Genomic DNA, 17,978 nt, shown 5'->3' with positions numbered 1-17,978 from the left:
CCTGAGGGGAAGGATGACAGAAATTGAGGGATGAGACCAGCAGAATCAACCTGGGGAGGGGGGAGTGCCCTTCCCTCCCAATGAGAAGCCCTTCAGAATCAGTGGATCACAATGGAGAAGACAAATGGACACTAGTCCAGCTCTGTCCTTTGCCAGAACTTACAAAGCCAAAGCACAGATATCCCATCCTTTACATGGCTTAGAAGGCATCCTTGACATATAGATCACATACTCATTTGTACACACTTGTCCACCCTTGGACATTCTGTCTCTCTCTCCTTTTTTCTTTCTCCCCTCTCCTCTCCTTTCTATCTTTCTGTCTCTGATTCTACCACTCCTCCCATAGTTCCTGGTATCCAGAGCCAGTACTCTTATCTCATTCCTCATTCTCCTCCTTGACCTATCTTTGGTAACTGATCCCACTGACCTCCCCTTCTCAGCACATATTTGGCTTCTCTTCACTCCTTTCTTAAAGAATTGGAATGTCTTTATAATGTTTTGGAGGTTATGATAAATTATCTCTTTAATTTGGCCATGATGAATGTAATATAATGAGATCAACCATCCAGATTCCAAACATTGCAATTAATTCACTTTTTGCTTCTGTGTGAATGACTCCTGAGTCACTAGCTCCATCGTTGGCCTTCCTTATGGGTCTCCCTCCACAACTGTGCTTCTCACTGATTCTTGGCCATACTGCCTGAATGTCTAGTCTGAGTGCAGGTCCAATGGGAAGGAGTTTGGCTGGTCATCAGCCCACCCCCCCCCCAGTACCTTTGATTTCTGTGGGAAGTCTAAGCATGGGACATTACTGCTCATTACCCCCTCTGAGGGGAGTTTGTGGTCAATGTGAATAACTGATGCATTTCTGTATGTGTCTATGGGAGCCAACACATTCAACCCCTCTTGCCTGCTCACCAAGCTTCCTTGGACTTCATTTTGGTCAGGTGCACCAAGTTGGCTCCCACGGCCTCCCTCTCTGTGGACCTCTCCTCCCTCCTGACTTTTCTTTCCTCTCCAGTCGCATCTCCCTCAGCCTCTTCTTCCTTTTCATACTCTTCACCCCAGCTCTGGTCCAAGATGACCTCATCCTTGGAATATTCTGAAGGCATCTGAACAGGACCATCTCTCCTGCTCTGCTCCCAGCTTCTTCTGGCTCATGTTGGGAAGAGCAGCCCTGATCTTGCCTGAGTCCTCCTCACATGCATTCAGGGGATCCCTATTGTCCATGAGGCAAAGTTCAGGGCCTCTACTCTCAGCTCTCCCCCAGTCTCCAGTCTCCCTGCTTCCCTCTATCCCAAACTCCATGACTGTGCTGTGGGATAGTCTCATATCTCACCAGTTCCCTCCCATCTCTCCATGGTCACATCTAGTTAGAATTAGTGGGCATCTTGGGTAGCATCAGAAGGCTGGATTCAAGCCCAAATTGTGCTTCTCTGAGCTTCAGCTTATCATCCTCATCTGTAAAATTGGGCCAAGGACATTTAAACTTCCAGTCACTGAGAATCTAGTGAACCTTAGACTGATGCAGAAATAGGAGGAATTATGTGGCCATGGAAAGCTACTCCATCAGCCTGAGACTCACTCAGAAAGACCTAGATTCAAATCCTGACTCTGACGAGCCCTGCCAGCGTAACCCTGGGCAATTCTCTGGACTTTTCTCAACCTCACTCAGTGCCTCATCTGAAAGATAACTGGGAGAATGCCTTACATTGCCTGAGCTCCAAGCAGGGATCTCTCTGAATCTGTCCCCCAGAACCTAGGACAAGTGCTCAGAACACAATAGGAGCCCAATCTATGCTTGCAGAGAATAAAAGCAAAACACTTTACACATTGTCTCACTCCACCCTCACAACAGCCCTGGGAGGTAGGTGCTATTTTTTTTTTTTTTGCTTATCTGAAATAAGTATTCTTTTTCTTAAGGGTAGGTGCTATTAGTATCCCTCCTGTGACAGGTGAGGAAACTGAGGCCCAGAGAAGGGAAGGGACTTGTTCATAGAGACCGCTTAGCTCTTGAATGAGGGCAGGGCAAGAACCTGAACCCTGGTCTTCTGGCTGTGATTCATTTTCCCTGCGCCAGCTGAATATCCTTTTACCAGGAAATCTCCCCTGGACCCTCAAAACCCTGATGCCCTTTGTCTGCTCTGAGTGCCTCCTCCACTCCCAGGACAGCTGGGCTTAGGCCCCTGCATTTTCTGAACAGGGCTTCTCAGCTGGGAGTCTTAGGTAAGGTCAACAGTAATTCCCCTGAGGGCAGAGACAGTGGCTTCTTGGCTCCCCCCCATTTGTGCCTGAGGACTGACCCTAGGATCTGTTGGCCCCCTTCCTTTTCATCCTTTCTTCCACTCTGTCCCTGAGCAATGGGAATGAAGACATTGTGATGTGGGATCCCATGTTCCCCTCACCTGGGGTATGGCGATAATTGCCTCCAGTCTCTCCCTTCTGAGCCACCTTGATACCCTGCAAGCCTTGCTCTATTCACAAAGCTTCAGGGGCTCCCCATTGCCTCGAAGACATTGTTCTCTGCTCGGCATTTACAATCCTTAATCCCCTGGCTTCAGCCAGTCTCTGCAGGGTGATTGCACACTCTCCCTCACACACTGTAACCCTCTGACCAAACTGGACAACTTCAGATCATAGATATAAAACCTAAAGGCCCTTCAGAGGTCATAGAGTCAGTCTAACTGATTTTGACTGAGGAAGAAACAGCCTCAGGGAGGTGGAGTCACTCCCTTGGGTCATAGTGGGGAAGCAGCAGAGTCAGGATTGTAACTCTGAACCTAGCCCCATTTCTAGAGTGCCCTGATTACTTACCACAACCTCCTGGGACCCCTCTCATCAAAGCTCAACTCAAGCACAGCCTTGTCCTAGAGGCCACTCCTGACTCCATCCCTCCTCTCAGTTATGTCTCTGGCTTGTTCACACTTCAGTGTTTTCACACTGTCTCCTCCATTGGAGTAAAAGCTCCCTGAGGTCAGGCACTGTTGTTAGGGAGTTGGGGGGGAGGCTGCCTTTATGTCCCTAATGCTTAGCATGGTGCCATATGTATTGAGTAAGTAAAGGCTTGTGGAGTTGACTGAACAAGTCTCCTTACTCCAGGATCCTTCTCTTACCTGACCCGTCTTCGCTTAGCTCAGAAGATATCTCCAAGGCTTCTTACTCTGCTATTTCCTCTTCTCTGATCCAGATGGTGGTAAATTCACAGAAGCAGAGAAGACACAGTTAAGGGGTTGTGATGGCCTCATGTGGGACTAAGAAGAGTGAGGTGCACACACCCGGGCCTTCAGTCTCCAGGATAAGGAAGTCTGCATGTGGCAACCCTAAGGGAATCCCTGCTGGGTTTGGAGGCCTTTGGGATCCAATTGCTAGAGTTTCTCATTAGATACAGAGAGAGTCTAATTAGCCTACCTTCATCCCTGATGACATGAGTCCTACCCTATGGAGTGGTGGGTTCAGGGGAAGAAGGGCAAGTGGGAGGAGAAGTACTCAGCAGGCTCTGTGTCCCCATGATTCTGTGTCCAACATTTTGGGGTCTTGGGGGGATGCTTGTAAATCATTATTCTGTAGCCACTGCAAAGTGTCCCCAGAGATTCCTAATGTTTCCCCTATTATTTGTGAAATAATGTTCCTTTCAGTGTCCTGAGCTCACACTTTGAAATAAGATGCCTGGGCCTTTCCTCTGACTCCTCAGGAATCCCTTCAATAATTGCTGGGTCATACAGTGCCTCAGTTTCTCCATCTGTAAAAAATGGGCCCATATTCCCTATAAGAAAACTGACTGTGAGCTACTGTCTTGGGTCCTGAGGGCTACTTTTTGAGGCTGGTAAGATGAATAGCCACAGCTGGAGGATGTTGAAAAGGCACTGACCCCCAAAGGTGAAACCTTTGCTTTGTTCTGACTCTTTCCTAGTGAGATTCTGCTAGGGCGAGAGAGATGGTGAGAGCTCTATCTGACACCAACTCATGGCCCTTGAACATGGGAATCCCTTTTTTGCTTCTTTGCATTTGTTCTGTCCAATCTATCAGAAGCAGTTAGTAAGTTCTGAAAGGTCAGAATGACAGACTTCCAGGAACAAGAGTCCATGCAAGCTTTGTGACCATTCATCCAGTCTAGCAGAATGACCTGAGGGGCCAACCCAGCAGTATTTGAGATAGCTCAGATTTAGGGTTTCATACCTCCTAACCGTCAATCACACCACATTTCAAAGGGGCAAATGCTATGTAGAAATTGCAGGGGGCAGCTAGGTGGTACAGTGGATAGAGCACCGCCCCTGGGGTCAGGAGGACCTGAGTTCAAATTCGGCCTCAGACACCTAACACTCACTAGCTGTGTGACCCTGGGCAAGTCACTTAACCCCAATTGCCTCACCAAAAAAAAAAAAAAATAGGAAAAAAAATTGCATTCAGTTTCATCCCATGCTTGGCAGAGACCAAGGCAGCAGATGGGTGAGTATGCCCTCGGGTATTGAGGGGAAAGGGAAACATTCATAGATTCACAGGAAATATCTCTTTATAGAAGCCATTTGATGTCGGAAAGTGAAATGAAGCAGAAGTTGATCCCTGGCCCTTGACAGTCATTGGAGAAAGGCTATTGGAGAGTGTGCTGAGCCTGGGGTCGCAGTTGAGTTGGGGGAGGTCCTTATCCATTTGAAGACATTCCAGGGTTCATAGTGCCCAAAGGGCCGCTTCCCTGGAGGTCCTGGGGGTCCAGACGAACCAAGGCGGCTCTGCACCATGCATCGGAGGGGAGCCGCCTTTTAGCCCCTCTGTGCATGGCCTGGCCTTCGAGGGCAGAGGGCAGTCAGGGTGTCTGAAGGATGCCGGCCTACATCGGCCCTAGCAGGGGCGCCTTCCCTTTGCTCCCTGTCCCTTGCCCCCATCAGACTGGCAGCACTCTGAGGGCAGGGCAGGCCTGGCCGGGAGGCCTAACACCTGGCTTAGTCAATGCCGGGATTGACAAAGCCGCCGCCTGCCTCTGTTTCCCCCCCTGAGCACGGGTCCGAGGCCGGAGCTCCTGGGAATGCCCCTCCTTGTCAGCTTTGGGGAGTGCCTCCCCCCCACCCCCACCCCAGGAGCTTCCTCTGCATCAACTTGGGAGTTAGGAAGGGGCCCTCGAGGGGATGTGGGGGCGGAGCTCGGGCAGCGCAGGCCCAGCGGGGGGTAAGCGGGGATTGGACGACGCTCGACCTCGCGCCCCCCCCCCAATTTTGGCAGGGGTCTTGGGAGCCACAAGGGCCCTTAGGGAGCCTTGGGCTTCGGGTTTGCTTCCCGTGAAGCTGGGGGTGGGGTCCGGAGGGTAAAGGCCGGGCAGCGCTGGGACTGAACCACAGGTTCCATTCCCACCCTATTCCCAGAATTCTCCGGGTCGGGCAACGCCACGTTTCCGCGCCGCCCGCTGCATTGTGGGAAAGGTAGTTCCGGGGCTCAATCGGCACAAGCACAGGTGGAAAAGGGCGAGACGCCAGACGGAGGAGTGCGCGTGTGCGCAGTCCGGAAGGCGCATGCGTGCGACGCAGAGTGCCCAGCTCACTGCCTGCGGTTGGGTGAGTAAGTGGATGTTCGTACCGCCTCCGTCTTCCTATCCCCAGGGGTCTCTCCCTGCCTCCCCATCTCTGTCCCCTCGTCTCTCTGTGTCTCTCTTTCTTTGCTGTCTCTCCCCGTCTCTATGTCTCTCTCTGCCTCTCCGTCTCTGTCTCTCTCCCCATCTTTCTGTCTCTCCCTGCCTCCACATTTCTCTGCCCCCGCCCTGCCCACAGACCTGGGCACGCCGTCACGGGCACGCCTGCCCCACTCTTCTGTGCCTCGCACGGGCAGCCAGGTGCTTGTGACCCTCCCAGGGAAGGGAAGGAAGAAGTTCGGGACTTGAACCCAGGGCCTCCGGGCCCAGAGGCCACCCCAGCCTGCCTGGTTCCTCCTCCAGCCTTGGCGGATGTTCTGCCGGCCGACCGGCAAGGGAGCCTCAGTTTCCTTGTCTGTAAAGGGGGCGCTCGCTCACGGTGGGCTCTGGCTCTCTCCTTAGGGTTCTGCGCCAGAAGGGGGGACCCCTCCACCACCGCCCCGCCCCAGCCCCACCCATCAGGATGGACCTCGCACCAGGTTCCCAGCAGTGGAGGAGGAGAAAGCGCGGATCCCGGGCACGAGGGAGGGCGCGACCATGGACGATGTCTGAGGACAGAGGTGAGACTGACAGCCCCCTCCTCACCATCCAGCAGAGGGGGAAACCGAGGCAGAGAAGCCTGTGCAGGGCTCAGATCCTAAGAGCCAGACAGGGAGCTCTGGGATGGGAATCGCACCCTAGAGTCCAGACACCCATGGGCAGCCTCTGGGGCCCCATACTCTGGTCCTAGGCTCCCTCTGGCCTCATCTACTGCAGGGACCCCTGGGGCAGCAAGGGAAGGGTCTGGGCAGGAAAGACCCAGGGCAGGGAGGGTAGACAGGGTGTTCCCTGCTGACCCCCTTCTTCTCCTCCAGACTCTGCCCACCCACGAGAGATGAGCAGAGGTCAGCAGGAAGAGAGAATGACCACCTCCGGCTCTCTGGTGAGTGGGCAGTCCTAGGTGGAGTGTAGGGTCCTGAGACCCCAAAATTGTGGTAGTTGCAGAGTCCACACATCTCTGCAGCTGGGAGGATGCTTGGGGATCAGCCAGCCTAGGGGGAAACAGAGGCCAAGACCCCCAGTGGCAGATCAGGTCTCCTAGCCTGGAACCCAGAGCTTTGTCCATTGCTCGCTCTGACCTCAGGAGTGAGTCCTTCCTTCCTCCCTCCCTCTAACTTCAAGTCCTGTGAGCTCATCAGTGAGTAGAGGGCTAGGAGGAATCAAGAGTAGGACCCAGGGCCTGCCTGCCCCCAGAGAGTTGCTCATGCATGCACATACACATATACACACACATCCCATGCATAGGCATACACACAGTTAAACACAATCTCATAATATGATCACAGCCACACACATAAACATGCACACATTGAGGCAGACACAGTTATACATACACACTCACAATCACGTATACACTATAACATGCATGCACACACAATTACATGTGCACACAATCACATAGACACTCAATTTCACAGTCACACATACATAGACATGCACACATAGTTATACACACAATCACACGCTCAGTTATAGTCATACAGCTACACAGACATGTACACAGTCACAGGTACTTAGACATGCACATACCCACGTACACAAATCTGGTCGAGTTGAGGTCTCTCTGTGTCCACAGGCCCTCATCACCTCTCACCCAGCTGTGGAAATAGTTGCTTTGGGGGCCTTTCCATCCATACCCTTTCTCCCCCACCTCTCAGACCAGGAGCTGCCCTTTGTAACAAAGAATGAACCATGAGAAGAGGAAAGGAGGAAGCCTCTTGAGGCTGGCCCCTGCCCCTTTCCCAGAACCAGGCTGGCCTTGGTGGTGGCAGTGACAGCTGTCCTTTCCTTGGGTAATTCTGCTCATCAGTTCTCAAAGTTGCAGGGGTTTCAGTCAGGAATCCTGTTCTTGTCAGTGGTGACTGCTTTGTTTCTAGTTGTCTCCATCTCATAAATCTTCTGGTCATTTCTCTGTGACCTTCTCGACAAGGAGATCTTTGGGTCAGAGGTCCCTTTCTTAGCAGAGCTCTCCTCCTATCTTTTGGGCTGTTGAGGTGAAGCCTCTGCATTGTTTTGATCCACATTTCTTTTGTTATTGTTATTCATTTCCAGTTCTTGTTATGCCTGTGCTATCACAGACCCACTCTCCATTGAGGGATGGCTCTCCTCTTAGTTATTTGCTAGTTGCTGACATTTCTTGTGTATTAGACCATCAGTGGGATTAAAATGTAATTGGGAAATATTTAACCAAAATAAACCCAACTACCATAGAACACACATCACATTTACAGGATCATTATGTATGCTTTCTGGTCCCCTGTTTGTATAGCACATGACCTTTTCTGCTTCCCTTATCCATATACTGCTTTTCTAGTAAGTACAGAACCATTTTTATTTCCTGTATTCTATTTTTCTGTGACCTCTATTTGCTTTAGAATTCTCTACTGGGGGGAAGGAAAACAGTGGAAATGTAGGTGATGTTAAAAACAAAAATACCAAATAGAAGTCTGCTTTAAAAAAAAACAAAACATTTTTTTATTTAAAGTTTTGAATTCCAAATTCTCTCCCTCACTTTCACTTCCCTCCCCCCTCCCTGAGGTGACAAGTAATCAGATATAGATTATACATGTGCAATTATGCAAAACATTTACATATTAGTCCTTTTGTATAAGAAGACTCAAAAAAAAAGAGAGAGAAATGAAAGAAAGTGAAAAATAGCATGCTTCAGTCTGTGTTCAGTCCCTATCAGTTCTTTCTCTGCAGGTGGATAGCATGAGAAGTCTCACCCCCTAACCTTGGCTTTGAAAGGGAACTGAGCTGGCTCTCATTTTTTAATGGTGTGACCTTTGACATTCAGATCAATTGTCCATTTGAATTTATCCCATTCTGTGTTTTCAGAGATTCATCTAACCTTCATTTCTCCCAAATGCTTCCCACTTTCCCAGCAATTCCTCCCAATGGGGGCCACTTTACAAGGCGACTTATGATTTAGGGTTGTTGTTTGACTGTTTCAATCCTGCCTAATCCTCTCTGTTCCAGTGACCTCCTTTCCTGGTCTGGGCTTCCACCAGGACCAGATGGTTTTGAGGTCTGAGACCAGCCTTTGCTGTCCAGCTCCATCACAACCCTCCTCTGCTCACAAACCTCCAAAGGCTCCCTCTTTCCTAGACCCTCAGCCTGGCTGCCACATGGGGGGGGGGTCACTCATTCCAGAGCTGGCTTCCACACCCCCTCCTCAGGGAGAGGCTCTCTGATCTCCCCCAGGGTTGTCCTCCCTCTTCAGACTGCACCTCCCCCTTGTCCCATCTCTAGTAAACTATCCCAGTTCTGTCCAATAGACTGTCAACTCCCCGAAGGCAGGGGATGGCAAGGGCCATGGTTGCTTAGGATCCCATCCGGCATCCTTCACACAGTAGGCCCCTCGTGGGCCTCTCTGTCCTCTCTTGGGGAGCTGTTACAGCACTGGCATCCCTTGGACCAGGAGTGATCGACTACTGGAGCAGATATCAGTAGAGCATTCACATCAAGCCAACAAACATCTATTAAGTGCCTGTTTTGTACCCGGCTCTGTCCTAAGCACTGGAGATACACACAGAAAGGCAGAAACCAGGGGCTCGAACTCCAGTGGGGGAGAAGACATGCAAACAGCTGTGAACAAACTAAATATGTACAGGATGAAGTGAAGCTGATGGGGGCAGAGAGAGAGTATATAGACAGTGAAAGGGAGAGGGCCCAGGACAAAGACACTCAGATTTCAAGGGCCCAGGAGCCCAGTAGTCAGACTGGTAGGAGAAGAACCATGTTGTAAACACAAGAAGGAGAGACTCTAGGAAGAAGGGTGACCCACAGAACCCCGACCTGCTGAGGGGCCAAGGAGGGTTAGGATGGAGAGAGCAGGGATTGCGTTTCAGGAGCCTCCGTAAGCCCAGCTCCACGGCACACCTTTGCCCCTTCCCCCTCCCTCCAAGGAGGATGGGCCAGCTGTCAGCAGAAATGTCTTGGCTGTTTCAGGAGTCTATGACCTTCCAGGATGTGACCGTAGACTTTAGCCAGAGGGAATGGAGGCAGCTGACCCATGCCCAGAAGACCCTCTATCGGGAGGTGATGCTGGAGAACTATGAGAACTTTGTCTCCCTGGGTAAGAAGCCATGGGGGGCTTGCAGTCTGACCGCTCCAGGGAGGGGGCATCCTCACCAGCTGAGGGCTCTGGGCTGTTTGAGGGTTAGCTCACCTCATCCTGGCCGTCAGGCTAGTGGTGCCCTTTGCTCTAGGGGAGGCTCTGCAAGTAGAAACAGCTCCAGAGTGCCCATGACCAGTGTTTATTAAGCACCCACAGGGTGTGTGCTGCCCAGACTGGCTCCCTTGGGTCCCAGCACAGAGGGCCCAGCAGAGGCCTCTCCTCAGCCCAGCCCCTGGGCCTGGCCAGAGTGCCAAGTCCTCCATGCAGAGGAGGGGGCAGGGATGGACTCAGGAGGGCACTCCCACTTCTCTCCCCATGAGCAGGGCTGCCGGTTGCCAAGCCAGAGCTGATCACCCAGCTGGAGTGTGGGGAAGGCCCGTGGGTGTTGCTGGAGGAAGAGCCGAGAAGCCTTGGCACAGGTGAGAGGGGGCACCAGGCAGGGGGCAGTGCTGGCCTCTCTGAGGCTGGCACTGAGGGGTCTCCCCCTCTGTGGCCTGTGAGGCATCTCTGCCTGCCTCCTCTTATGGGTCATCACCTCTACTCTGGGCCCCCAGATGCTTTTGTCCCCATCTTAGAGATGAAGAAACGGAAGCCCCTCTAAGAGTCGAGAGACATTGGCCAGGCACCCACAGCAGCCTCCCGCCTCCAAGGCTGTGCTCTCTCTCGGGCCCTGGCCTGCTGGTGGCCAGTCCCCAGGGACAAAGTGCCAGCCCTGCCTCCCACTCCCCTTGTCTCCTCCCTGAGGTCCCAGCCCAGGTTTCCTTTAGCCTAATTCCCTTCCACAGGTGTCTGATGGGTGCCAGGCACCGCCCTGGGCCCTGGAAAGGAAGCCCCCCTCCCCCCCCCAGCTGCTGCTATCCTCTTCCTTCCACAGATTTCCCTCAGCTCCATCTGAGCCCCGTCACTCCTTGCTCCTCTGGGCCTCATCTCTCCCCACCCCAGGGAGGACACAGACTGGCTTTGTCTTTTTGTCCCCAGCACCTTTGACATCAGCATGTGGCAGGCACTTAGGAAATGTTGGATGAACTGAGATACACTCCTGCCCATCTCCTGGCCTCTCCCCTGTCCTCTTTTACCATGTGGGGCCATTCCTCTATGGACGACCCTGACTTTGGCCATAAATCCAGGCCAAACGTTCTGCCCATCTCCCTCCTGAATACTGTGTTTGGCCTGGCTGCATATGACCTCTGTTAGCAGGACCCACATTTTGATGCTCCGTGATGCTCTGGCTCAGAGTTGCGGGCAACAGAACAACAGTAAAATGTATGTTGTGTAATTCACGAGCAGGCTGCAGATGTGTGAGGAGGATGGAGGTGAGGAGGGTAGTGGTGATGAAAAAGATGGTGATGGTGGTGAAGAGGAGAGGAAAGGGATAAGGAGGATTAGATGAGGGGGGTGAGGATGAAGAGGATTGAGAATCGGCAGAGGTTGGTGGTCACCAGCATTTCCATAGCACCCTGAGCTTTTCAAAGTGCTTTGCCCATGCTGTCTCACTTGATCCTCATCTTGATCACAGACACAAGGAAAATTACCCTAAATTGTGATCTGGGCATGACTGGTCTCCAGGCAGTGTGGCAGAGCAGCCAGTGGTATCTCAGTTTGCACAAGGAGAAGCCTGATAGGAGTCTGTTCTCCCAGCGAGCCCAGTGTTAGGCTGCGAAGTCACAAAGCCCAAAAATGAAGCAGGTGCTGATGTATGCCACGTGGACCCAGAGCGAAGGCAGTTCTGAGGGAAGGGCAGGGAGGAAGGGAGCAGCATCCACTGGGGGCTTTGAGAAGGGCCTCCAAGCTGGAAAGGAACTGCTGATCCCCTGGGGGAAGGGCAACCAGACTGGGGGCTGGTCACATAGTCGTGACTGTTCATGGAGCACCTAAGAGCTGGGCACTATACTGAGTCCTGATGGTGCGGATACAAAGACAGAAAGTCCGTGCCCTAGGTGAGGATGGCACAGAGGAAAGCCCCTCTGTGGAGGGCGTCTGTGGATCCTCCTCCAGGCAGAAGAACAGAGGATGACTACATCCTGAACAATGGTGAAGCTTCCTAACAATGTGGTGGATGATGTGGCGATGACATAGGATGTCTGAGGACAGCCCTTCTGTGTGAAAGACCTCCCTGTGGGGATACCCCAAAAGGCCTGGACCCTGTTCAGATGGGCTCCAAGAGCTGGGGATGTTGGCTTTGGAGAACAGAAGGTGCAAGGCCGCTCTCATGTCCTGCAAGGGAAGGGAGTCAGTTGGTCTGGTTTAGGTACACAGGACAGGACAGAACTAACCCTTATTGCTGGAAGAAGATTTCAGTTGGAAAGGTAAAAACTTCCTAGAGGTCGGAGCAGTCTAAATTTAGCACACTTCCTTATCATTGGAGAGCTGGTCAGAGACATTGTAGAACAGGTAGAAATGACCACCTCAAGAGCTGACTCCATTAGCTAAGTGTCCTTTCCAATTCCGAGAGACCAATTCTGTGAATCAGGAGTCTGGGTTCATAAACAGAGGCCTCCATAGAATCCTAGATTTGGATTGCCTCTAGATTTAGTAGAAAGACATTAAGTTAATTAACTTTTGGTGTTCAGTATATTTCATTATTCTCATACAGTTTGAAATGGATCCTTAAATAATGAGGACTAGGTATCTTTCTCCCTATCCAGAAAAAAAGGGGAAAAAAAGATTTACTTTTCTCTCTTCTTTCCTTTTTGCTGTTTCTCTTTTTTCCCCATTCTCTTTTCTTTGTATTTCAGATTGGGAGACCCCATCAGAGACCAAGAAGACAATCCCTATACAAAGCATTTCCCTGAAAGATACTTCCCAGGAAAGACTCACAAAGAGTGGTTCCTGGGACTATAAATTTGGAGATGTTGGAAATTGTAAAAACAACACTGACAGGCATAAAACTAATAACCAAGACAGAGATCTGATGCAAGGAACTTGGGATAAAAATTTTAATAAGGCCAAAGGCCACAAAGGTAATCACTTTATGAAAAGTTTTGATCAAAAGTCAATCCTTGATACACAAAGCAACATTTCTTCAGAAAAAAGTCTTTATAAATATGATACACATAGAAATAACTTCATACTTTCTTCAGACCTGAGTGAACATAATGGAATCTCCTCAGAAAAGAAATCCCATAAGGACAGTGGATGCAGTAAAGCTTTCAGTGACCCCTTAGACCCTAATGGAGATAAAAAAGAAGCTGCTAAAGAGAAATCCTATACATGTACTGAATTTGGTAATACTTTCCGCCAGAGGCGACACCTTACTCAATGTCACAGAAGTCATTCTTGTGGGAAACCATATATCTGTAGAGATTGTGGAAAAACCTTCAGCCAGATCACACAGCTTATTCAGCATCAGGGAATTCATGATGGGGAGAGACCCTATAAATGTAGTGACTGTGGAAAAGCCTTCACCAATAGTTCTTCACTTATTCTACATCACATAATTCACAGTGGAGAGAAACCCTATGAATGTCATGAATGTAGGAAACTCTTCAGCAATAGAACAGGACTATTTGTACATCTGAGAATTCATACTGGAGAGAAACCTTTTCAGTGTAGCATATGTAAAAAAGCCTTTAGCCAGAAAGGGGACCTTTCTCGACACCAGAAAGTTCATACAGGAGAGAAACCATATAAATGTAATGTATGTGAAAAAGCTTTTAGCCAGCAAGGACATCTTACTGCACACCAGAGAATTCATAATGGAGAAAAACCCTATAAATGTAATGAATGTGGAAAAGCATTCAGCAATAGCTCATCCCTTATTCTACATCACAGAATTCATAGTGGAGAAAAACCCTATGAATGTCACGAATGTGGGAAGCCTTTCAGTAATCATGCAGGCCTCATTGTACATCAAAGGATTCATACTGGTGAGAAACCCTATAAATGTGATGTATGTGAAAAAGCCTTCAGCCAGAAAGGTCATCTTTCTGAACATCAGAGAATTCATACTAGAGAGAAACCCTATAATTGTAATATATGCAAGAAGGCCTTTAGCCAGAGGGGAGACCTTTTTCGACATCAAAAAATTCATAATGGAGAAAAACCTTATGATTGCAGTGAATGTGGGAAAGCTTTCAGCCAGAAGGGAGACCTTACTAAACATCTAAGGATCCATAGTGGTGAGAAGCCTTATAAATGTAACAAATGTGGTAAAGCCTTTAGCATCAGCTCACAGCTCAATATGCATGAAAGAATTCATACTGGAGAGAAGCCCTATAAATGTAATCTATGTGAAAAAGCCTTCATCCAGAAAGGACGTCTTACTGAACATTACAGAATTCACAATGGAGAAAAACCTCATAAATGTACTGAATGTGGAAAGTCCTTCAGCCAAATTACATACCTTAGTCGGCATGAGAGAATTCACACTGGAGAGAAACCATATAAATGTAGTGAATGTGAGAAAGCCTTCAGTAATAGCTCAGCACTTAATGTACATCAGAAAATTCATACTGGTGTGAAGTCCCATGTATGTCTTGAATGTGGGAAGGCCTTCCTCCACAGTATAGGCCTTAGTTTACATCAGAGAATTCATACTGGAGAAAAACCATACAAATGTGACATATGTGAGAAAGCCTTCAGCCAGCGAGGAGACCTTTCACGGCATCAGAAAATTCATAATGGAGAAAAACCCTATAAATGTAGTGATTGTGGGAAAGCTTTCACCCAGAGGGGACACCTTACTGAGCATCAGAGAGTCCATAGTGGGGAGAAACCATATAAATGTAAAGATTGTGGTAAAGCCTTTAGCAACAGCTCACAGGTTACTCTTCATTACAGAATACACACGGGAGAGAAGCCTTATAAATGTAATGAGTGTGGACAAGCCTTTAGTCGTCCAGGGAGCCTCAGTGAACATCAGAAAATTCATTCTGTAGAGAAACCTTATAAATGTAGTGAATGTGGAAAAGTATTCAGCCGCAATCTGTACCTTAGTCGTCATCAAACAGTTCATACTGGGGAAAAGTGCTATCCATGTAATGAATGCAGTAAAGCCTTCCGGAATGGCCATTGTCTTACTCTGCATCAGAGAATTCATAGTGGCGAAAAACCCTATCAATGTAGTGAATGTGGAAAATCTTTTGGCAGGAAACTATACCTAACTCAACATCAGAGAATACATAGTGGTGAGAAACCTTATGAATGCACTACATGTGGTAAGGCCTTCACTCGGTGTACAACACTTATTCAACATCAGAAAATTCATACTAGAAATAAACCCTAGAAATTTAAGGTAGATATGTATTCCCAGATACTAAAACATATTACAGACTTCTTTTTTAATCAAAATATTCTGGTACTGGCAGGAGGGAAAGGAGATAGGATAGGGATACCATGTATCCAACAAAATAGAGACAAAAGATTAGTGTTTTATAAACTTACAGGAAATATAAACTAGCAAAAGAAGTATTTAACAGATTTACTTGGGAAATTTGGTTAGCAATGTGGCTGAAAATGGATTTAGAACTGTATCTCATAACACATTCCTCAGGGTTCCTCCTGATTTTTAGCCTCAAATATATGTGTAAAACTAAAAAAGTATGGCGGGGGTGGGGGGAGAGAAAAAGTGATTATGCAGTTATATCAATTGTAAAATTAAGAAAATGTTCTATTAAATAATTAGAAGGGTCAAAGTAAGATGTATTTAAGAACAAAGAAATAAAGCATGAAAGCAATGTAACCAAAGTAAAAGAACAGTTGCAAAAAAAAAAAAGATGTTGATATCAAATATGCTAGCTACATAGGAAAAGAACTACTAAAAATCTACAAAGGTAGCTCTTAGTCCACAAGGGAGATGAATGGTCAATGGCTATGAAGAGATCATTTTCAAATGAGGAAACAAATTGCTAATAACATGGAAAGTGTTCAGTCTCAATCAAAATTATATACATTAAAGTATCATTGAGATGCTCTTTAATTTTTTTTTTTCAAAAATAGAAACAATGCTTGTGGAATTAAGAAATATTGGTAGAAAGTTATAGACTTTGGAATGCCATTTCGCAATACACAGTAAATGTCAACCCCCCCAAAATCACACTTTGATTTGATCATTGCATTGATGACCATATCCTCCAAAAGTTTTATCAAAAGCAAAATAGAACTATTTGGTCAAAGATTTTAATTTCATATTCATTTATAATATGAACTGGAAGTACCTGAAATATCTAGCAGTAGGGTATTTGTTAAATTGTGCGACATTCATACAATGGAATCCCATTATGCAATTATAATTTACAACTTTGAGAAATATGATGAAATGTAGATGAGGGTCTTTGTGACAAAGTACAGGATGTAACAAAAACCAAAATAAAGATCACAATGGCTACTACCATGTAAGAGTGGTTGGAATGAAAGAACAAGAATTTGAGGGAGACTTGTGGAGTAACTGAAAAGTTATTGGACTTCTGCATATTCATATTCTTTGAATGTAAGTGGCTGTGTAGTATCACTGTTCTGTAAGAAGTGATCAATATGCTGAATACAGATGTACATGGGAAAATTTAAATGAGCTGATACAAAGTTAACTAAGCAAAATCAGAAAACAAAGAAATGAACCAAACTATAGATTGACACTAACTACAACAATGGAAATGGAAAATAACTGGACAACAAAATGATTTTTAAAAAAATTAAGTGTTGTGAAATTATAACGACCAAGCTTGGCTCCAAAGAAGCAATTTGGGACTCTTACTATGTTTTTTTTGTTTGTTTTGTTTTTGTGGGGCAATGAGGGTTAAGTGACTTGCCCAGGGTCACACAGCTAGTAAGTGTCAAGTGTCTGAGGCCAGATTTGAACTCAGGTACTCCTGAATCCAGGGCCAGTGCTCTATCCGCTGCACCACCTAGCTGCCCGCACAATTTGGGACTCTTACACTCTCATGTACTGTCACAATGGAAATCTGTGAGAAAGAAAAACTAAGACAAAAAGTTCTGTGCACAATTTATTAGCAAGCTAATAGTTGCCAGTAAATGAGGTCAATGGCTCCTTAGTAGCCATAGACAAACTAGGGGTTTACAGGAGTTATTTTTATAGTCATAAAAGGAATAGAAAAATTGCAGATTCTTGGGAAATGATTTGATTGGATGGAGTATGACACGAGGTTAAGCTAGGTACATCCTGGAACATTCTGAGGTCAGCCAGGGACCATTGCCAATATTTGGGGCATAGGCATGTTGAGAGCATCACAGGGTGTGATAATCATCAATCTGTCTATGTGGTTACAATTCCACATCAGTCGATCTCAATATCATGGAATCGTTGGGCTAACTGGAAAGTGTTCTTTTCTTAGGCCAGTTGAAAGTGTTACCTTAGTCAACTACAAAAGGAAACTTGGACTTCTGTGAAATGGGGAAATTTTCATTCCAGCTCAGTTCTGCTGGAGCTTAGCTCTACCAAAATGAGGAACTTAATGTCTAACTATAATGATTGTATATCTCTTAATCTCAGAGCTATCTGAACCTAGGTCTTATATGTTAAAATAAACCAACAGGTGTTAACTGAGGATTTCAATACACATGCCCACCACTTGGCAGAGTTGAGATACTATGGGTGTGGAATACTGTATATAAGATCTGGTGTTTTTTGATATGTTGGTTGGTTTTGAACAGTTTCTTTTTCCTTTTCTCATTGTTATAAGTAGAGTGGCTCTCTGGAAGCAGTTCAGGGAAAGATACATTGAAAAATGTAAGTGATATAAATGCAAATTATCAATAAAAATTATTTCAAAATTAAATGTAAAAAGTTTCTGTGCAAATTTAATCAGCTGTATTAGTATTTGCAATTAAGTTTAATAATTCCAAAAAATTGATCTGAGACAAACTCTAAAGATGCAAGGTATGTGAATAAGCCTTTAGTGACAACATACACCAAAGTGGGATAAAAAAACAACAACCACAAAACCCTAGAAATTGCATATCCAAAAACCTTAGGTGACAGCTCATCCCTTATGCTGCATCAAAAAAGTCATAGTGTAGATAAATCTTATAAATGTAATAGATGAGGAAAGGTCTCCCTCAGCAGCATGCAACTTACTGAAATGAGAGAAGTCAAGCCAGCAAGAAGATGCCAGTGGAGGAAATGGGAAAGCCTTGCCCTCACTGATCCCTGAAGTGCATCAGAGCAGTCACACCAGGAATCACAGGATAATGGATTTAGTGCTGGAAGGGACCTTATGATTGCATCTCTTCCAACCACTTCATTTT

The 17,978-nt window shown here is 47.1% G+C and overlaps 1 protein-coding gene across 1 annotated transcript; it reads left to right on the top strand.

Moving 5' to 3' along the window:
* Nucleotides 1-5,504: 5,504 nt before the first annotated feature.
* LOC122729355 (zinc finger protein 569-like) lies at nt 5,505-17,641 on the top strand. The gene is made up of 6 exons (XM_043968201.1): nt 5,505-5,543; nt 6,020-6,177; nt 6,472-6,539; nt 9,608-9,734; nt 10,100-10,195; nt 12,512-17,641. The coding sequence occupies exons 2-6, from the start codon at nt 6,081-6,083 to the stop codon at nt 14,998-15,000; spliced, it is 2,877 nt and encodes a 958-aa protein (XP_043824136.1). The 5' UTR covers nt 5,505-5,543; nt 6,020-6,080; the 3' UTR covers nt 15,001-17,641.
* Nucleotides 17,642-17,978: the final 337 nt, after the last annotated feature.

This window comes from Dromiciops gliroides, chromosome 5 (genome assembly GCF_019393635.1).
Source record: "Dromiciops gliroides isolate mDroGli1 chromosome 5, mDroGli1.pri, whole genome shotgun sequence".
Taxonomy (NCBI): Eukaryota; Metazoa; Chordata; class Mammalia; order Microbiotheria; family Microbiotheriidae; genus Dromiciops; species Dromiciops gliroides.
Note: the sequence above shows the minus strand (reverse complement) of the source record. Positions and strands in the feature narration are given on the sequence as shown.

Coding starts and splice junctions, on each gene's coding strand:
- LOC122729355 (XM_043968201.1), top strand. CDS start 6,081: ATGGACCTCGCACCAGGTTCCCAGCAGTGGAGGAGGAGAAAGCGCGGA. Junction 6,540..9,607: donor TGACCACCTCCGGCTCTCTG/GTGAGTGGGCAG, acceptor TGGCTGTTTCAG/GAGTCTATGACCTTCCAGGA. Junction 9,735..10,099: donor TGAGAACTTTGTCTCCCTGG/GTAAGAAGCCAT, acceptor CCCCATGAGCAG/GGCTGCCGGTTGCCAAGCCA.